Genomic DNA, 22,715 nt, shown 5'->3' with positions numbered 1-22,715 from the left:
GACATGCAGAGGTAATCCAAAAGGGTTTAAATCTCTGCTCATGCACGTGATTATCATTTTTTCTGGATTATTCTGGGCAAGGGCAAGAGAGAGAAAATGATTTGCTCTCCACAGAATCCACTTAGAGCTGGTGGGCTTCATATCCGTCTGGACGGGAAATTGTCAGTGGATCGTGGATCTCCTGAGGTTGACCTTCATGCTGTCACCTTCAACTGAACTAATGAGACAATATACAGCAAAACCCTAATTTACTATTTCCTCCTTTCCCATAAGAAAATTAAGACTAACAAGGAAGTGTAACAAACAAACATAGCTCTATCAAATAACCATCTGCGTTTGCGCTGAGGCAATGAAACAAATCAGTTTTTCTCTGCTCTAATCGATTGAAATGGGTCTGACAACTGAGTCAAAACATTGAGATTATCAACGTACTGTGTCTTATGCAGTGAAGGATGTCTCTCTCATAGCAATTCTTTAACAATGTACTGTATAGTCATTTAAAATAGAGCCCAACTCAGATCCACTGAGATTTGTATGTTGTGGCAGACTGAATAGTTTTTTTGTCATTTCATAATAGGCTATGGGATATTGCTGAATCAATCAAAGGCAATGAGGCAGGTTAAAGAGGTTTTTAATCATTTCAAAATGCAAAAAGATTATATTTTACAAATAAGATAGCAAAACAACAGACTTAACTATAGATGTGTACATCATTTACATTGTTTTGGAATTTTGGTTTGTGTGTACCTACACAACAAGTGTACATGAAAGAAGAGTGGCATATTTGAGTGACACTAATCCACAGGACTAGATACAGCCATAAAGTAACCTATAGCATGGAAATGTCCACGACCTACATTTGACATTGAATTTCACAAGGTGCTGTTCGCCATTACAGTTCATCYTTGTTTCTTTAATGGCGAGTAAGATTACTCAGGCACATATTTTCAATACCCTGTGATCGATAAACATTCAGGAAAAATAAACAGATAAGGTTACATGAATGTTATACAGTTATATTATCATTGAAGCATTGTTGCTGATTACAATATCTTACCAAATTATACAGTATGAAATTCCACTGATATAAAAAGGAAATGACTTGCAAAAAATTATCTTGAATTCTTTGTATTTGATGTGTGCGAACTATCTTACCTTGTTATAAAAAATAAAATGGAAATAGGATTTAAAGCTTAAAAGATTGTTTATAATATGACATGGAATTGGATACATTCTCATGTACAGATTAGAATTTCATCACCCGCTGGACACTGTCATATTCTGATAACTAAATAATACTCCTGTCCCCAAAACAACATGAATTTTCGTAAAATAGAGGCTAGTCAAAAAGTGAGCCATGAAATGTTACTGTACAGTGAAACTGATTTATCTACCGTATTTGAATATAGCCTAGTACAATATTCTATACATCTATTATAACTATATAACTACAATCATGTGTTTGCATATTATTATAGTTTCATAGAGCCTAAAGCAAATGGTGAGTATGCAATCTCTGAATGGATCCTCTGTGGATAAGCATAAATAGTTATCCCCAGGTCAGAGGGCAATGCTTGGTTGACCTGTATTGGCAAGTTGACACATGAGATCCACACTATATATCTGTATATCAGATCCACCAAGCACACCTGATATGAGTGAAATGAACCTTGACACTTTAAGAGCATTCCTTATACACATGAACATGTATAATATTTCATATCATCATGTTGCAACGACAAATTCGATTTGTAGCACTGTAATTGTAATGTTGAATAAATACTTGAATAAAGAAAATTACACCATTTAAAAAAATTGACAACAGAGTTTAAATAAACCGGCTTCTKGACAACCACTGTTCATTATTTTCTTCTCCAAGATATTTAGGATGATATGTCATCAGATATGTATAATTTCCGTATGTTAAGGGTGCAGTGAGGATCTAGCTTTCTGAAGGCAGACCGTGGCCCTGTGTCCTTGTAGAGCCTTCACCCTCATGGGGTGACACAGTCAATGTGTCCCAAGTTCTCTCCCACATAACCTTAGATAAGCTTCATGGTGAACTTGCCAGCATCCCCTCCACCCCCTCCTCCTCCTCCTACCCCCATTGAGGTACGGGGTACATAGTCGATGGTTGCTGTGTGTTTGATTTGCCCCTTGCTCTGGCTCCAGAAGAACATGAAGACGAAGCAGATAGCCACTGAGCTGAGGAAGGACAGGAAGCCCATGGTGGTGGCGATGATCAGTGTCTTGGCATCAAACGGGTACTGGTTGGCCACCTGGGCAGAGGAGTTGGCAGTAGGGGCGTGTGAGGACTCTATCCAGCCTTCGTCGGTGAAAAAGGGCATGGTGCGGTTACGTGGGAAACCCTTCACATAGAGGCTGACGTACAGGCTGTCGTTGCCAGCTGCGTTGCCCGCCGTGCACTGGTATGTGCCGCTGTCCTGAACCTGGGCATAGCGTACCTCTAGAGTCCCATTGGACAACACCCTGATGCGCCCCGTAGTGGAGAGCGGAATCCGCTGGGCCGACAACCAGGTAAAGGAGGGCATTGGGTCACCGTCTGCCTTGCAGGAGAAGAGCACCGTAGTGCCCTCCTCCACCCTGACCTCCTGGGACCTGCGGTCTACAATGCGGGCCTGCCGGCAGGTGAACAGTCTCGGGAGCTCTTTCTCCGAGAAGTCCCGGAATTCCCGCTCTCGCACCATGTCCGGGGTGGAGCAGGTGGGTTGGCGACCGTCAAAGTTCAGGCGCTGTCGCCGGCGGACCACCCAGAGTAGTCGGCAGTCGCAGGCCAGGGGGTTCCCATCCAGCCGCAGAACCTGCAGATTCCCCACCGAGTGGAAGGCACTGTCCTCCAGTGTGCTGAGCTGGTTGGATGTCACGTTGAGCAGACGGAAGTATGCCAGCCCCCTGAAGGCCCCTGGCTCGATGCGGAGCAGGTTGCCCCCAGCCAGGTGCAGTTCCTGCAGCCGCAACAGGTCCCCCAGTAGGTTACCCTGGATGGCTGTGATGGGGTTGTAGGACAGGTCCAGGTAGCCCAGGTAGACCAGGTGGCGCAGCGCCTGGTATGGGACAGCACTGAGATTGCAGCTGCTGATGACCAGCGAGGTGAGGTTGAGGCCAATCAGGCTGTTGCTGGCCAGGGTGTCCAGCAAGGGCCAGTGGGAGATGACGAGGCTACGCAGCCGATGCAGGCGGCGGAAGGCATTGTTGGGCAGCGCCGAGATGGTGAGGCGGATCATGCGCAGCCGAGTCAGGCTCTGGAGCTGGGACAGTGCCTCGGTGGGGATGGAGGTCAGGTTGCTGCGGTCCAGATTGAGCTTCTGCAGGTTCTGCAGGCCGGTAAAGGCCCGCTGGGAGATAAACACCAGGTCATTCTCCCCAGCCTCCAGCTGGTGCAGGCTCACCAACTCACGGAAAGTAAAGTCCAGAAAGACTAGGATCTCGTTCTCACTCAGGTCCAGGAAGCGCAGGCTGGGCAGTCCGGAGAAGACACCCACAGAGATGATCTTGAGGTGATTGCTCCTAATGCACAGGGTCTTGAGGTTCTGCAGGCCCTGGAAAGCCTCCACTTCAATCATGGCAATGACATTGTCACTAATGTCCAGATCCTCTAGCTGGGTCATGCCAAAGAACTGGCGACGACCCAGCGTCTTCAGCTTGTTACGAGATAAGTTAATGCGCTGGGTGCCACTAGCGAAGCCCTCAGACACAGAAGTCAGCTGTTTGTCAGAGCAGTTCACTTCTAAAGTCTCAAGCCGACACACACACCTGGCAGGGCAAGGCCAGGGGAAGTCCCCTGCTGACACGCCCAATAATCCACACTGGAGCAAGATGCTCCATGCCCCCCATCGGACAACAGACTCCACAAACATCTTGCCTCCTGCCTAAAAATGGGAACAAAAAGGTTATGAACTGATAGCTAAAGAGCAGTCATGCTAACTCACAATGCCATAACAGATGAAAACAAAGGTCTGAATATATTTGAGTATTTGTTAAGGAWCTTACCGATTTACTGTGAGGATGCAGGTTTTCATAACCAGCGGTGGTCAAGTTGGGATCAGACTTGAGTTAAGTCTTCTATAAGAGATGATGTTCTGTAAAAAACATGTCCTTGCAAGTGGCCTAGAGAGACAAAAGAGACAGGAATGAATCTCCCCCCCAAAAAAACAAAACCTTTGTAGCATTTGTAAATCATGGATTGCAAATGCTATATTTATGGACAAAGCATGAGTTTCCAACATTTTGAGATAAACCTAAAAAAGTGGTGAATTTGAGAGTGGAATCAAGACAATAAAAAATGTATTTAAAAAATCCACATTATCAACGTCAGAGCATAATTAAGGTACTATTTAGAGCAGATGTCCTAATTACTATCGACCTACATCTCTGTTTAATACAGACAACATCTCTACTAATTGATTTACCAAATAATACATTATTTACCACTTTTACTCTGCACCTTATATCCTCAGTCTAAGTTGCAGGCTAAAAGGTAGTGGTACGGTAATGAAACATATGCCCTTGACCGTGCCCCATCTTGATCTGCAAAAAAAATCCTCATTAGTGCATCCAGACCTATGCTTACTGATTCTAAAAACCGTGATGAAGGCCAGTTCAGATGGGAGCTGTGCCCCCTGGCCAGACATCTGGATTAGGCAGGCTATCTGTGGTCAGGGCCAGTGACACGTGACATGTGAAGTTAGATGTGCGCACGTAGGCTATACAGGACCAAGTTGAGAAGGTRGAGTATGGAATAGTCAAACATTCCCATGGAGGCACATCATACCCCAAGAAACAAAAAGGTTTTGTCGTACTGTGCAGGCTCCTTTTCAATTAATTAAGCAGGACAAGAAATTAGGGAACATTTTCAACTACACTGTATTAAAAGGGATAGTTCAACATTTTGGCAATTCAGTCCTTTCTTCTACTTACCCAGAGTCAGTTGAACTCATGGATACAATTTGATTTGACTCTGGGTAAGTAGAAAAAAAAAGCTTAATTGCCAAAATCTCAAACTATCCTTTTAAGTACAAATATATAAAATATAATATGACATACATTTCAGCAACATTTATAATTCAACTATGGTGCAAATCAGATTTTGGGAATGCTTTTAAAAGTTTTAATCCTGATGACGACTAAAGCACTGACTAAAGCACTAACTCTTATACCGACACAAATGCCAAAAACATTAGTTGTAACTGCAACTGCATTTAGATCTAGCCCTCATAAACACCAAAAGGCAAAATCTAAATCGACAACATCAAAAGCAGTGGTGTAAAGTACTTAAGTAAAAATACTTTAAGGTGCTACTTAAGTCGTTTTTGGGGGTATCTGTACTTTCCTATTTATATTTTCAACTACTTATAATTTTACTTCACTTCCTTCCTTAAGAAAATATTGTACTTTTTAGTCCATACATTTTCCTTGACACCCAAAAGTACTCGTTACATTTTGAATACTTAGCAGGAGAGGAAAATTGTCCAATTCATGCACAGAACATCCCTGGTCATCCCTGCCTTTGATCTGGCAGACTCATTAAAGACACATGCTTGGTTTGTAAATGATGTCTGAATATTGAAGTGTGCCCCTGCCTATCCGTAAATTAAAAAAACAAGAAAATTGTGCCATTTGGTTTGCTTAATATAAGGAATTTATACTTTTACTTTTGATACTTAAGTATATTTTAAACCAAATACTTTTAGACTTTTACTCAAGTAGAAATTTACTGTGTTCCTTTTACTTGAGTCATTTTCTATTAAGGTATCTTTACTTTTTCCACCACTGATCAAAAGTTAAAACCTAAATAAACAAAAGTAAAAAGTGATAGCCTACATATATTTCCCCCAACTGGCACAATGTGATGACATAATCATGTCATTGCTGATATCTTGTAAATTAATCCAATCAGTTTACTAACTGTGGCATTGCATTTGAAAAATTGGCCCCAAGATCCAACTCATATCACTGAAGAAAACATTCACTAGCTGACAAAATGTTGTCAGGCACATCAAGACTTATGAAGGAGGACTATGGACCGATCCATTGCTGTGATTTAACTACTGCTTAAAACCAAAATACAAGTAAATATGGGTACAATATAGCTTGCAATTATTTACCGTTACCATATTTCTTTGTTCATGCCCTTTCTAAAATATATCATATACTACTCTAAATATACTGAACATCTACAATCCAATATATCAAATGAATATGCATATGATATGACAAATACATCAATATTATTCATATAGAGTGCTGAGCTCAGTCAAACCTGCGGGAGCTGCTGTCTCTCACAGTCCAACATCATAGAGACACTTTCTCACTGTCCTTTCTCGACACAGCCTTCTCACTGACCGGCCAAGTTGAAATCAGTCCCAGAGTGGCTTGTCTCATCCCTGCTATTCCCGAAAACGGTCTTATAGCGACTAGAAGGGCTGACTCATAACCCATCCACTTGCGCTCAGACGCTTGGAACTCCTTGATCCATTCTAACACCACAGTGCAAGCTAACATAAATTAACCGTGTTGATCCCTCAGTGTGGACTTGTGAGAGACAGAGACTGGCAGGTGCATGACATCACGGCGGGAAGCTAGGTGGTCCGAATGAGGCAGGGCTGTCAGAGGTTGAGCCTCCAGCCACAGTGTTATAGAATTCCTCCTGCTATACAGTACCAATCAAAAGTTTGGACACTTACTCATTCAAGTTTTTCTTTATTTTTACTATTTTCTACATTGTAGAATAGTAGTGAAGAATTCAAAACTATGAAATAACACATATGGAATCATGCAGTAACCTAAAAATGTAAATATATTTTCTATTTGAGATTCTTCAAAGTAGCCACTCTTTGCCTTGATTTTGCCTTGATAACAGCTTTGCACATTCTTGGCATTATTTTAACCAGCTTCATGAGGTAATCACCTGGAAWACATTTCATTTAACAGGTGTGCCTTGTTAAAAAAGTTAATTTGTGGAATTGTTTTCCTTTTTAATGCATTTGAGCCAATCAGTTGTGTTGTGACAAGGTAGGGGTGCTATACAGAAGATAGTCCTATTTGGTAAAAGACCAAGTCCATATTATGGCAAGAACAGCTCAAATAAGTAAAGAGAAATGACAGTCCATCATTACTTTAAGACATGAAGGTCAGTCAATCCGGAAAATTTCAAGAACTTTTAAAGTTTCTTCTAGTGCTGTCGCAAAAACCGCAGAGTGAAGGAAAAGCAGCCAACAAGTGCTCAGCATATGTGGGAATTCCTTCAAGTCTGTTGGAAAAGCATTCCAGGTGAAGCTGGTTGAGAGAATGCCAAGAGTGTGCAAAGATGTCGTCAAGAATCTCAAATATTTAAAAGAAATATTGATTTGTTTAACACTTTTTGTAACGCTTCTCGTGGGCTGAAGGAAGAGTGGACCAAGATCCAGCGTTTAAAGTGTTCATGATTTAATCCAAAAAAACAATCGAACAAAAACAACAAACAGGAGACCGAAATCGAACAGTTCTGTCAGACAAACAAAACAGCTAAACAGAAAATAACTACCCACAAAACACAGGTGGAAAAAGGCTACCTAAGTATGGTTCTCAATCAGAGACAACGATAGACAGCTGCCTCTGATTGAGAACCACACCCGGCCAAACACACAGAAATAGAAAACATAGAACACAAAACATAGAATGCCCACCCCAACTCATGCCCAGACCAACCAAAATAGAGACATAAAAAGGATCTCTAAGGTCAGGGCGTGAAACTTTTTTGGTTACTACATGATTCCATGTGTGTTATTTCATAGTTTTGATGTCTTCACTATTATTCTACAATGTAGAAAATAGTAAAAAATAAAGAAAAACCCTTGAATGAGTAGGTGTGTCCGAACTTTTGACTGGTACTGTATGTCGATGCATACACCATGAAGCTAGATTGCAGCCAATGGTCCTGACCTAGGGGTCACAAAGTGACCTGACCCTGTCTGTCAAATTAGACAGGGTCAGGAATCTAGACTTCACCCACTTTGGATTCCACAGTCACACGGTATCATATTCCTTTGTATTTATGCTAAGTACATTCTAACGGGTAAAAATAGTATTCTATTTCAAGTATTGTTCCAATTGAAATAGTTGTTGTTGAGGAAGCTGCTGAATGAAGTCTGTCCTGGGTGGTAAGGGTATTGGGTTTGTTATTGTTTTCAGCTGGACAGTTGATGGCAAAATGCCTGATTGGCCGATATGTACAACTTTTGCATAACACCAAAACCCACCCGTCCAAACCTGTGCAGCGGCCAGCTCTTATCTAACAGACAACCACAACGCCAAATGCAAACAATATCAAAGCCAACCTGATGTAACATCCACTCAGACAATCCCGTGGCAGATCCAGAAACCATGTTTGGTGTTTGGGTTGGATCCCACTTTTGCTTAATTCTTTCAAACATTTGGACTTTGTCACTCAGCTCTCCCCCACCATCACACAAAACTCATCAAGTCCGCTCAGCTGTCATCGTGTTACATCAAACTGTGGACAGATGTCAGAACATTCTGAGTGTCAAAACAGTGACCTTGCAGTGCGTGTCTAGCTACAGAATCCCCATTACTGACTCCATGGAATTACTTTAGGTAACCAAAACTGTGGCTCATGAGCCTCCTCCTCATTTTGACATGACCCACAGTAGAAACAGAGCAAAACAACAACCCCAAACTAAGTTTGATCTGTTTTTTATGTGATTCATTGTTTTGAAGTGGTATCTGCTCTGCAACCTGACGAGTATTTCCCAAAGCCTTTGGTCTTTCCTACCTCAAGACATATCTTTCCCGATCAGTATTGGCAGGGACACTTAGAGATTATAGGCAAGAAGACCCAATTGAACCGGTGCATGATGTCTAGCTGGGCCACGAGAACAGTCTTGTGTTCATTCATTGTATTGAAGTCAGTCCTCAAAACAGACACCCTGGCTTTTCCTCCCCTCCCCACATTGGTCACTCTCTAAATCGCCATGGGGTTAGAAATAGAATGCACAGTGAATGCACTTTGACACTTGTATAAGTGCTATTCTTAGACCAATTAAGATGGCTGAAATTAAACAACCACACGGACCAGGGGGCCCGGGTGTGTGTTACACTCTGTTGAAAGTGTCTCAGTGTGTATATCTGTATGTTTTTATGTGCTAGAAAGACATTGTTTATTGCTCCTGGCACCTGCCCCTGTGTACCAGCCTCTGTGATATATACCAGAGTTCTACAAGCGTGTATTAAAAGGTTTGTGAGCAGAACAGCTGCTAGGCTGAGGGGGAGAGAATAGCAGTGCTCTTCAGAATGCCAGATTCTTTTTGTGCCATTGGGTCTGCCAGGGAAAGGAGAAAGGGCTCGTAAACAACATCAAGTCAAGCAAGCCATTTCTGATTCAATCACTTTAAAACATTTTGTAAAGACAACGTATACCTCAATAATATTGCAGTGTGTGTGTGTGTGTGTGTGTGTGTAGACCTACGTTAGATAGATTGTGTATTTGCATTACAGTAAGCATGTAGGGAAGCCATAAAGAAGAGTATGTTTGTCTGGCTGTAAGCTTGCAACTGTGACAAATATGATTATATTAACTGTGTGACACTGTGCCCACATTTGCAATTGCATTTGTTTCATATAGATTAAATGTGTTATACAAATGCTTTTTGTGTGTATTTGCAACTTAAATGTCTGTGGGTTTGGGGGAGTTTTTGGTCTTTGCATGGTGGAATGTGTGTTTATGCGTCGGTATGCTTAGGGTTAGGCGTTATGCATTTTGTGTGTGTGTGTGTGTGTGTATATATACACGGATGTGTGTGTGCTCTGAATATGTTTGTATTTACACTCTCACTCTGTCTCCCAGCCAGAGGCAGAAGTGGGTCACTGTGACAGCCCACTTAAATAAATCTGGTTCCAGAGACAGTGTTCTGTCGTGTTGCAGGGTGCACTATATTATAATTCTTTATCAAGGCAGTCAGTTAAGTCACTGCCCTGCACAAAATGTACTGTCTGCAAAATTAATAATAGCACAAATAAATTAGAAAAGTTAATTGGTTTCAGTGTAGCACAGATGTGACATGCCAAATGAGGTCGTTTTAGTTAATAGCATTGACGGATTGAATCCATCGAGGTACAATGAGAGAAAGAACCATGTCTGACAGGAGGAGATGGATGGTAAACAAGGATTCCAGCAAGCACGCTTCATCAAAAGGTGCTTGATTCTTCAGGTGGACTTCAGCGGTCAGGAAACGTTCTGCCTATGGGGAATATACCAAGAATAAATAACAGCAGCCAATTTTACCATTTGTGGATTATATTGGGCCTCTGTTACAAGGTATCCTTTAGGCTACACTTTCATTAGAAAGTCCTTCCATTTTCAGCATACCCGCTCTGCTTTCACTATTCCAAAACAGCTTTGAGAGGACAAAGAGATCAACCTCTTGAAAGAGAGCCACAACAGTTTGTTACGGGTTGCATTTTTCACAGAAAAGCAACTACACCACATAATCCTCCACACACACCACTGGACAGGTGGAGCTTTTTCCCTTTGGCACACTTACCTGGTTGCTTGCTAATCTGATCAGAGCCATCCACAATCCTAACTTGATTCCAATAAAGGTAAACTGCTATGGTGGTGCTAAAGCTATAGCGTGGGTCCAATCATGTGGAACGCTAATGAAATGCACATACTGTCCTCTCTGGGTACAGCACATACTGGGGTTGTTCTCTCATCTAATAAAGGTGATAACCGCGGTTGAGTCTGAAAGAAAACATCATCAAATAAAGGCACAGAGACACAGTCCATTTCCTTGTGACCTCAGAGTAAGTATGCAGGTTGTTTCAACCATGCTTCATTTTGCTCAAATAGATTGGTTGGAAAATTAACAATGAGGTTTTATTATAGTGCTGTGATGTTGTGTTTACATCATTGATTAGTTTAATAAGTCCTCTGATATGCAGAAACACTACGGCAACTTAATCAAATTAAAGGTAGAATGAAAACATGCATAAACATTGGTCCTAGTCCTTTAGCAGTCTATCATAACCACTGCAGTGGCGAAAATAAGTAATTTGTTGGTTTGACATGAGCCCAAGGGTATTGCCATTTAAATCTTCATATTGTGACTTTAATTATGTATGCATAATGTTTATGCACAATCCTTCCAAATGGGTCTTGTTTGAGGCTACTGAGATGGCATAAAAAAGAGAATGAAAGAAACAATCCTTTGAAATTGTCAACCCAGGAAAGAGTTGGTGTGAACAGAATGCATTATCCTCCATAAACAGGTTTTTAAACCAACTCTCCAATACTAGTGATGGGCAGTTCCATGTTAAAAGCCCTATGAGCATTCATTTTACATTTACATTTTAGTCATTTAGCAGACGCTCTTATCCAGAGCAACTTACAGTAGAGTGCATACATTTTATTACATTTTTACATACTGAGANAAGAAGAGTATGTTTGTCTGGCTGTAAGCTTGCAACTGTGAAAAATATGATTATATTAACTGTGTGACACTGTGCCCACATTTGCAATTGCATTTGTTTCATCTGTATTTAATGTGTTTTATACAAATGCTTTTTGTGTGTATCTGCAACTTCAATGTTTGTGGGTTTTGGAGAGTTTCTGGTCTTTGTATGGTGGAATGTGTGTCTGCGTCGGGATGCTTAGGGTTAGGCGTTATGCATTATGTGTGTGTGTACGCATGTGTGTGCTCTGAATATGTTTGTATTTACACTCTCACTCTTTCTCACAGGCAGAAGTGGGTCACTATGACAGCTCACTCAAATCAATCTGGTTCCAGAGACAGTGTTCTGTCGTGTTGCAGGGTGCACTATATTATAATTCTTTATCAAGGCAGTCAGTTAAGTCATTGCTCGCACAAAGTGCACTGTCTGCAAAATTAATAATAGCACAAATAAATGAGAAAAGATAATTGGTTTCAGTGTAGCACTGATGTGACATGCCAAATGAGGTCGTTTTAGTTAATAGCATTGACGGATTGAATCCAACGAGGTACAATGAGAGAAAGAACAATGTCTGACAGGAGGAGATGGATGGTAAACAAGGATTCCAGCAAGCACGCTTTAATAAAAGGTGCTTGATTCTTCTGAAGGTGGACTTCAGCGGTCAGGAAACTTTCCGCCTATGGGGAATATACCAAGAATATATAACAGCGGCCAATTGTACCATTCTTGGATTACATTGGGCCTGTTACAAGGTCTCCTTTAGGCTACACTTTCATTAGAATGTCCTTCCATTTTCAGCATACCCTCTCTGCTTTCACTATTCCAAAGCAGCTTTGAGAGGACAAAGAGATCAACCTCTTGAAAGAGAGCCACAACAGTTTGTTACGGGTTGCGTTTTTCACAGAAAAGCAACTACACTACATAATCCTCCACACACCACTGGACAGGTGGAGCTTTTCCCCTTTGGCACACTTACGGGCAGCTTGCTAATCTGATCAGAGCCATCCACAATCCTAACTTGATTCCAATAAAGGTAAACTGCTATGGTGGTGCTAAAGCTATAGCGTGGGTCCAATCATGTGGAACGCTAATGAAATGCACATACTGTCCTCTCTGGGTACAGCACATACTGGGGCTGTTATCTCATCCAATAAATGTGATAACCGCGGTTGAGTCTGAAAGAAAACATCATCAAATAAAGGCACAGAGACACAGTCCATTTCCTTGTGACCTCAGAGTAAGTATGCAGGTTGTTTCAACCATGCTTCATTTTGCTCAAATAGATTGGTTGGAAAATTAACAATGAGGTTTTATTATAGTGCTGTGATGTTGTGTTTACATCATTGATTAGTTTAATAAGTCCTCTGATATGCAGAAACACTACGGCAACTTAATCAAATTAAAGGTAGAATGAAAACATGCATAAACATTGGTCCTAGTCCTTTAGCAGTCTATCATAACCACTGCAGTGGCGAAAATAAGTAATTTGTTGGTTTGACATGAGCCCAAGGGTATTGCCATTTAAATCTTCATATTGTGACTTTAATTATGTATGCATAATGTTTATGCACAATCCTTCCAAATGGGTCTTGTTTGAGGCTACTGAGATGGCATAAAAAAGAGAATGAAAGAAACAATCCTTTGAAATTGTCAACCCAGGAAAGAGTTGGTGTGAACAGAATGCATTATCCTCCATAAACAGGTTTTTAAACCAACTCTCCAATACTAGTGATGGGCAGTTCCATGTTAAAAGCCCTATGAGCATTCATTTTACATTTACATTTTAGTCATTTAGCAGACGCTCTTATCCAGAGCAACTTACAGTAGAGTGCATACATTTTATTACATTTTTACATACTGAGACAAGGATATCCCTACCGGCCAAACCCTCCCTACCGGCCAAACCCTCCCTAACCCGGACGACGCTATGCCAATTGTGCGTCGCCCCACGGATCTCCCGGTTGCAGCCGGCTGCGACAGAGCCTGGGCGCGAACCCAGCCCAGCCTGGGCGCGAACCCAGAGACTCTGGTGGCGCAGCTAGCACTGCAATGCAGTGCCCTAGACCACTGCGCCACATGTGAAGTTCATAGGAGCACATCAAATTTGGTGTGAAATGAAACCTACAAGAGTCAATATTTCTGGGGGGGAAAAAATTGTCCACCATTTTCCATGCTAGAAATTAGGAATAAACTAAGGCTTTGATTTCTGGTCAAACAGATGGAAAAGGGGTCTTAGAAAACATCTAGCAGAAAAAGTCTTAAAAGGTATTAGAAATACATTTAAAAAAACGTACGTTTAAGAAATATTGCCTAGTATCATTCAGTTACCAAAAACCCACATATCTTTAGATATTTCCTCATTTCTCTCCCTCATGAGGGAGGATTATGAAAGTTCACATAAGTAACAAGGTAGACCAACCAAGTAGTTTTATGTTTTTACTGATAACAATTTGGTTCATAATTTATTAAGTGATTAAAACGCATTATTCTGTTACCAATTCGTTAAAAGAATAACCAAAAAATCTGTAACAGACTGACTGCAACTGAATGGCTACAATGGGAATTCATAGTAGTCACAAACCACAGTTGGGTCACCTGCTACTGTCCTCCCTTCCACTGGCATACTGTTATGTTCAGCTCATAACTGTTTTCTTTCTGTCAAGTGGTGGTCAAAGCAAAAGTTTGAAAACAATCTGGATAACCCACCTCTTACTGACACCTACCCATGAGCCCCCTCTCTTTCCATTTAGTGTAACCAACCCTCTCACCCACTGAGCACTGACCGACACCGGACGTCCATGGATGTTGAAAAGTAGTTGAAATTTGGTCAGCCCAAATCTGAACCAATCATAGATGTCTGTTTCACAACTTTGGACAGCACAGTACAGTACAGCACAGCACAGTATAGTACAGTACAGAAAAGTAGAGGTCAGTACAATACAGTAATGTACAGTAGAGTTTAGTACAGTAGAGCACACTAGAGTACAGTATAATTTACTCTATTGTACTGTACTGAAATTTACTGTACTGAACTATACTGTACTTTATTCTAATACGTGCTGCACTGTGCAGTACTTTGATGTCCAAACTTGAAACATAGACGTCTATGATTGGTATAGATTTGGTCTGGTCAATAGTGATGCATTGTGGGTACAAACCCAGCTAGCACATAATGTTCTGAGAACCATATGTTTCTTAGAGTTTGATGAGAGTGTGGTTGTCCATTGTGAATGTTCTCAAATTGTTCTTTCCATAAAAACCACAAGAAAACGTTAGTAACGTTAGAGAATGTTCTAAGAATGTTATTTTAAAACATATACATTCCATTCTCAGCATCAACAAAATGATCTCTATCCTCTATCTTGTTAAGTGTGTTCAGGTGTATTGGCCGTGCCAACTTATTGGCCAGATCTTAATGAGTGCATCTTAAGGAGTGCTTGTTTCCTTTGAAATGGGGTCTGTTTGAATAGACTAAAATGAACAGTTTTTTTGTGCATAAAAAAACATGTCCTGCTACCTCCATCCTGGTGGCGCAGTGAACTAATTCCATGGAAAATAAGAAAAGAAAATATCTTCGTTCACAGAGCTTCAGTAAAACCTCCCAGGAAAGCTTTCAAGGTACCAGAGTAAAACATTCTCAGAACCTACCTGTAACCTACTGTAAAATAAATGTTCTTAGACCAGCCGAAATGTTAACTTCTGTTAGCAGAACGTAAAAAAAAAAAAATGTTTTACCAGCCAGGAAACGCATGGCTTTATTCCAACAACCAATGTGAAACCAAAAACAGTAGTTCCCACAACTTCCAAGGAACCAAATGTGCTAGCTGGGAAGGTCAGGGAAGGCCAAATATTTGATGGGTCATATGGATGCATTGACTGGCGAGAATGCAAGAGTTGTTTATCGATAGCACTGAAATCACACACACACACAAATTTGGAATCAAATCAAACTTTATTTGTCACATGCACCGAATACAACAAGTGTAGACCTTACCGTGAAATGCTTACTTACAAGCTCTTAACCAACAGCGCAGTTCAAGAAGAGTTAAGAAAATAATAACCAAATAAACTTAAGTAAAAAAATATGTAAAAAGTAACAATACAATAACAATAACGAGGCCACATACAGGGGGTTCCGGTACTGAGTCAATGTGCGGGGGTACAGGTTAGTCGAGGTAATTTGTACATGTAGGTAGGGGTGAAGTGACTATGCATAGATAATAAACAGCAAGTAGCAGCTGTGTACAAAACAAATGGAGGGGGGGGGGTGTCAATGTAAATAGTCCAGTGGCCATTTGATTAATTGTTCAGCTGTTTTGTGGCTTGGGGGTAGAAGCTGTTAAGGAGCTTTTTGTTCCTAGACTTTGCGCTCCGGTACCGCTTGCCGTAGCAGAGAAAATAGTTTATGACTTGAATGACTGGAGTTTCTGACAATTGTTTGGGCTTTCCTCTGACAACCGCCTATTATATAGGTCCTGGATGGCAGGAGGCTTGGCCCCAGTGATGTACTGGGCCGTATGCACTACCCTCTGTAGTGCTTTACGGTCAGATGCTGAGCAGTTGCCATAACAGGAGGTGATGCAACCGGTCAGGATGCTCTCAATGGTGCAGCTGTAGAACCTTTTGAGGATGTGGGGGCCCATGCCAAATCTTTTCAGTCTCCTGCGGGGGAAAATGTGTTGTTGTGCCCTCTTCACAACTGTCTTGGTGTGTTTTGAACCATGATAGTTCGTTGGTGATGTGGACACCAAGGAACTTGAAACTCTCAAACTGCTCCACTACGGCCCCATCGATGTTAATGGGGGGCCTGTTCGGCCCGCCTTTTCCTGTAGTCCACGATCAGCTCCTTTGTCTTTCTCACATTGAGGGAGAGGTTGTTGTCCTGGCACCACACTGCCAGTTCTCTGACCTCCTCCCTATAGGCTGTCTCATTGTTGTGGCTGATCAGGCCTACTACTGTTGTGTTGTCAGCAAATGTAATGATGGTGTTGGAGTCGTGTTTGGCCACACAGTTGTGGGTGAACAGGCAGTACAGGAGGGGTCTAAGTACACACCCCTGGGGGGCCCCAGTGTTGAGGATCAGCGTGGCAGACGTGTTGTTGCCTACCCTTACCACCTGGGGGTGGCCTGTCAGGAAGTCTAGGATCCAGTTGCTGAGGGAGGTGTTTAGTCCCAGGGTCCTTAGCTTAGTGATGAGCTTCGTGGGCACTATGGTGTTGAATGCTGAGCTGTAGTCATTGAACAGCATGTTTGGCGGCGGAGCTCATTCAAATAATATCCAGTGTGTAGAATAACAAAAATGTTCTACCTTTGTGTACCTAATCTGTATACATCATCCATAATTATGCAATTCTGTATAGAATGGTTGGTTGTTTAGCATCAAAACTGGTGCGTGCACAACTATTGGGCAAAACAGACGGGGGTTGGCTTAGATTGTTGACAGCATGTAAACTACACTGAGAAATATCAACGCAACGTGTAAAGTGTTGGTCCCATGTTTCATGAGTTGACATTGTTTATACACTGTTGCTACTCACTGTTTATTATCTATGCAGTCACTTTACAAATTACCTGGACTAAACTGTATCCCACGCACATTGACTTTGTACTCCCTGTATATAGCCTCGTTATTGTTATGCACATTTCTTATGTTACTTTTTGATTGATTAGATTTTTTATTTAGTAAATATTTTATTAACTGTATTTCTTGAATGGCATTGTTGGCCTGTAAGTAAGCATTTCACTGTAAGGTCTACACCTGTTGTATTCAGGGCGCATGTGACAAGTAAAATTTCATTTGAAATAAAAGATCCCAGAAATGTTTCATACGTACAAAAAGCTTATTTCTCTGAAATGTTGTGCACAAATTTGTTTACATCCCTGTTAGTGAGAGTTTCTCCTTTGCCAAGATAATCCATCCACCTGACAGGTGTGGCAAATCAAGAAGCTAATTAAACAGCATTGTCTACAGCACAGGTGCACCTTGTGCTGGGGACAATAAAAGGTCACTCTAAAATGTGCAGTTTTGTCACACAACACAATGTCACAGATGTCTCAGGTTTTGAGAGACCATGCAAATGGCTTGCTGACTGCAGGAATGTTCATCAGAGCTTTTGCCAGGGAATTTAATGTTCATTTCTCTACCAAAAGCCGCCTCCAACATCATTTTTGAGAATTTGGCAGTACGTCCAACCAGCCTCACAACCGCAGACGTCGTGTGGGCGAGCAGTGGGCGAGCAGTTTTCTGATGTCAACGTTGTGAGCAGAGTGCCCAATGGTGGCAGTGGGGTTATGATATGGGCAGGCATAAGCTATGGACAACAAAATCGATTGCATTTTATCAATGGCAATTTCAACCCTGAGGCCAATAGTCATGTCATTCATCCGCAGCCATCACCTCATGTTTCAGCATGATAATGCACCGTCCCCTGTCGCAAGGATCTCTACACAATTCCTGGAAGCTGAAAATGTCCCAGTTCTTCCATGGCCTGCATACTCAGCAGATATGTCACCCATTGAGCATGTGTGGGATGCTCTGGATTGACATGTACAACAGCGTGTTCCAGTTTCCGCCAATAGCCAGCAACTTCGCACAGCCATTGAAGAGGAGAGGAACAACAGGCCACAATCAACAGCCTGATCAACTCTATGTGAAGGAGATGTCGCTCTGCATGAGGCAAATGGTGGTCACACCAGATACTGACTGGTTTTCTGATCCACACCCCTATCTTTTTTTGAAGGTATCTGTGACCAACAGATGCATATCTGTATTCCCAGTCATGTTAGATTAGGGCCTAATATATTTATTTCAATTGACTGATATCCTTAAATTGTTTGAAATTGTTGCATGTTGTGTTTATATTTTTGTTTAGTATATATTTCATCTCCAATGTTTATTGAAAACAAATACATTTTCAGAATGAGAACTTGTCCTTGAAATACATCGTTACAGTTGTTGATTAGCTTGCTAGCACATTTTTGCCATATTAGCATTGACAGGAAATTAGTCAAAACACCTCTAAACAAGACATGGCATCAAGAACAACATACAACTAGCTGAAACGACTCCCCACATGGCAGCTTCTTATCATTGCTGCTAGCTATCTGGCCAGCCAGAATCACAACAACACACTGCCTTCTGCCCCAGTAAAGCGTTTGCATTGTTTTTGTGATGTCAGCTAACCTGTCTACAGTACAGATCAAGGACCCATATTGTCATTCTCTTACCATCATTCTGTTACCATATGTTAATCCCACTTCACTGTACTTCAACATCCAAAATATATATTATTATTTTTCAAACTCAAGGTGTCATACACTACATGACCAAAATTATGTGGACACCTGCTCGTCAAACATCTCATTCCAAAATCATGGGCATTAATATGGAGTTGGTCCCCCCTTTGCTGCTATAACAGCCTCCACTCTTCTGGGAAGGCTTTCCACTAGATGTCGGAACACTGCTTCAGGGACTTGCTTCCATTCAGCCACAAGAGCATTAATGAGTTCGGGCACTGATGTTGGCCGACTAGGCCTGGCTCGCAGTCGGTGTTCCAATTCATCCCAATGGTGTTCGATGGGGTTGATGTCAGGGATCTGTGCAGGCCAGTCAAGTTCTTCCACACCGATCTCGACAAACCATTTCTGTACGGACAACGCTTTGTGCACGGTGGCATTGTGATGCTGAAACAGGAAAGGGCCTTCCCCAAACTGTTGCTACAAAGTTGGAAGCACAGAATCATCTAGAATGTCATTGTATGCTGTAGCGTTAAGATTTAGCTTCACTAGAACTAAGGAGCCTAGCCCGAAACATGAAAAACAGCCCCAGACCATTATTTCAACTCCACCAGTTAGAACTATGCATTGGGACAGGTAGAGTTCTCCTGGCATCCGCCAAACCCAGATTCGTCCGTCGGACTGACAGATGGTGAAGCGTGATTCATCACTCCAGAGAACGCGTTTCCACTGCTCCAGATTCCAATGGCGGCGAGCTTTACACCACTCCAGGCAATGCTTGGCATTGCGCATGGTGATCTTAGGCTTGTGTGTGGCTGCTCGCCCATAGAAACACATTTCATGAAGCTCCTGACAAACAGTTATTGTGCTAACTTTGCTTCCAGAGGCAGTTATGAAATCGGTTGTGGGTTTTGCAACCGAGGACAGGCGATTTTTACACGCTACGCACTTCAGCACTCGGCGGTCCCGTTCCTAGAGCTTGTGTGGCCTACCACTTTGCGGCTGAGCCGTTGTTGCTCCTAGACGTTTCCACTTCCCAAAACATGCACTTACAGTAGACCGGAGTAGCTCTAGCAGGTCAGGAATTTGACAAACTGACTTGTTTCGAAGGTGACATCCTATGACGGTGCCGCGTTGAAAGTCACTGAGCTCTTCAGTAAGGCCATTCTACTGCCAATGTTTGTATATGGAGATTGTATGGCTGTGTGCTCTATTATATACACCTGTCAGCAACGGGTATGGCTGAAATAGCCGAATCCACACATTTTGCGGGGTATCTACATACTTTTGTAGATATAGTATATCATAGCTGACACCCCAATATTTCTGCAAACATCTTTGAATCTTAATTCAGAGTCGTTTTTGGACAACGTGGTAACACAAAACACTGATGGAGATTTCACTGTCATTCCGTTACCAAACTTTACATCTGCACTGTTCTTCGAGTAAATGTATTTTTGTAAAATGTTTTGTGGAAATTGATAAAAGTAGTCCTTGTGCATCGAGTAGTATGGTTTGTTTAACCTTGAAATCAATGTTTTTTGTTTGGCATACTATTAAAGTGAAATATCGTCTCCGCCATTATTTTACAGTGGAATTGCCTTGATGTTAATCCCCTGGACTGTAAGAGTCAAATTGGAGCAGAATGGATGAAAGTGTGCAAGGATCTGTGGCGCATTCTTCTAGGTTCAAAGGGCAAGGCCATGCGGTAGAGGGGTCACACTCCCACTATAAAAATGTGCATATATTTTTTTAGAATTGGGGCCAGATCTTAAAGGTGCAATATGCAGAAATCGTTCTGCCATTTCCTGGTTGCTAAAATTCTAATAGTTTGCCTTATTTTAGTTTATGTGAGAAAGCAAGCAATGTATAGAGAATTACTGTACCATCTAAACCTCTGTGAGATATCTTTTCAGTAACCAAAAATATTGTATTTTCAGCTGTTTGAAGCTGGTATACAAAACCGAAAGTAAAAGACACAAATTCACATAGAAGTGCATGTTATAGATCTATCATTCACAATGAAAGCAAGTCTAAGAAGCGGTAGATCTGTTCTATGTGTGTTATTTCTATGTTTCCCATTCATTAAATTTAGTTATATATATTTAGTGCCGTACTAGTTAGTGCAATATTAACAAGTAATTGTTCAAATATATCTTTAATGCAAAAAAATTGATTAGTGTGGAGTCACACTTGCCCAGAAACGAAATAATACAACTTAATTGTATGCATTTAATGACTCCCATATGGCTCCATGACACATATTAAAAAGATATGGCCGTTTTTATAGTGGGATTGTGACTCCGTTACCGCGTGACCTTGCCCCAATGCTTTTAACTAAGCCTGCTATTAAGGACTGCAGATGAAGCTAAAAGCTGCAGCTGAGCAACCCGTCAAAATATATTCTCATTCCTGGATTGTTGGGACTGTATAAGCAGCCCTGTCTCACATAACTTTTCAATTAAAAACAAGTCCATTTAAACTCCGGTAATGACGACCAAGCAAAACAAAGAAGGCACTGATGAAAAATACTTTCTTGCTTGACCCAGATCAGGTCAGGTTGATAATTAAAAGTCAGGGTAAATCATTCCCCTAACAAGGATAGTGAAATACTTCCTGTGCATAAAGCACCTCCTGATTAAAGTGCCTATTTGGCCAGTCACCAAAAGGTGCTCTTTGGCACTCTGCTTTGCCAGTCGCACTTCATTGTTGTGATATTCTCCTTCTTCTGTGATTTGCGCCATCTCTCTGGCTGGGGAAAAAACGTACAAAAAAAATCTACAAGCTGGATAACATTATTGTATCTTTCTCTCTCCCTTGATGAATTATAATTGAAATGTTAATTTTAGTTTATCAGGCTGCAGATGAAAATCAATTATGAAATTGAAAATATATCATAAACATCTAGTTATCTAATTATACGTTTTAAAGGATATTTATATGATTGGCTCATCCAACTTATTCTAAATGATAAGAACATTTACCATGCTCAATCAGGATTGCTTTAAATGTTTGAAAAAAATGGTCACCACCGGAAAAATTTTGCATCATGCATACACTTACATCTGAAGATAAATCAAGTAGTCTAGCCTTTCCTTCTTTGACAATATAGCCTAGCCAACCCAGGTACTGTATTTTTGTATATTTATTAATATTACGTTTGTGTTTTTGTTCCTTCCATATTAGGTTGTGGACCTGTTCAAATGTTGAGTCAAAGGAACAAAATGGAAATGACAGTCACCATTTTGGCACTTATTGTGGGATTAAAGTCGAAAGCCATGTCAAGAACTCGTTTGAGGAGGTCTCTGTCCAGAAGCCCACGTTGACCATAAAACTATTACATGGGGTCTGAATTAGGCTGACCCATAAATCAATCGACGCCAAAGGGCGACAACACAAGTCCGCTCCTAGACGACTGTCCTGCTTGAGTTTCCAGAAACAAACAAGTAACGTTATGATGTAATTCACAATATGTACAAAATATTGTTGCCCACAGGTGCTTAGTTCATATTATTGACAAGTAGCCTACAATGCAGATTGGTAAATCAGTAGCCTAGTTTATGAACTGTCTAATATAAAAACACAATTGCAAAATGAATTAGGGTTAGGGTTACACAATTTAAAATGTACAKTGAAAATTGTATACAATGAACGAAAACTCACCAACTAATGACTTCAATGAAACGTTGATAGTAAAACATTTCCATATTTTACGCACAACTCCAAACGTTCGGGTTCCTTCTCGCCTAAGCTTTTCGTTCGGTTGCTGGTTGATTTATCATGTTTTACAAGACTTTAAAACATATGCCTTGAGACCTTACACAATTTAATTTGTCCTCCTTCATTAATTTATTCTGACTACTGCACCACCCTCGGGGAGTAGTAGGATAATTACGCTACGGAAAATAATTTAGGTCGACTACTTTATTCTCTTCTGACGCTATCGAAAGCCCGCCTTCTTGCCCCTGCTCGTGCTCTTCTGCGTGGTAGTGATGCTCGAGTCGCAATCG

General features: G+C 41.3%; 1 protein-coding gene across 2 annotated transcripts; it reads right to left on the bottom strand.

Moving 5' to 3' along the window:
- Positions 1 to 615: 615 nt before the first annotated feature.
- On the bottom strand, positions 616 to 22,715 carry LOC111958801 (leucine-rich repeat and immunoglobulin-like domain-containing nogo receptor-interacting protein 1). 2 transcript variants are annotated; one of them, XM_023980075.2, is made up of 3 exons: positions 22,369 to 22,715; positions 4,012 to 4,128; positions 616 to 3,890 (listed from the first exon to the last, which is right to left on the bottom strand). In XM_023980075.2, exon 3 carries the CDS (start codon positions 3,876 to 3,878, stop codon positions 2,043 to 2,045), a length of 1,836 nt encoding a protein of 611 aa, XP_023835843.1. In that variant the 5' UTR covers positions 3,879 to 3,890; positions 4,012 to 4,128; positions 22,369 to 22,715; the 3' UTR covers positions 616 to 2,042. The 2 variants fall into 2 exon arrangements, with proteins under 2 accessions (XP_023835843.1, XP_023835844.1); XM_023980076.2 differs by lacking the exon at positions 22,369 to 22,715 and adding an exon at positions 6,281 to 6,599.

Source organism: Salvelinus sp. IW2-2015, linkage group LG35, assembly GCF_002910315.2.
Source record: "Salvelinus sp. IW2-2015 linkage group LG35, ASM291031v2, whole genome shotgun sequence".
Lineage (NCBI taxonomy): Eukaryota > Metazoa > Chordata > Actinopteri > Salmoniformes > Salmonidae > Salvelinus > Salvelinus sp. IW2-2015.
Note: the sequence above shows the minus strand (reverse complement) of the source record. Positions and strands in the feature narration are given on the sequence as shown.

Coding starts and splice junctions, on each gene's coding strand:
- LOC111958801 (XM_023980075.2), bottom strand. CDS start 3,878: ATGTTTGTGGAGTCTGTTGTCCGATGGGGGGCATGGAGCATCTTGCTC.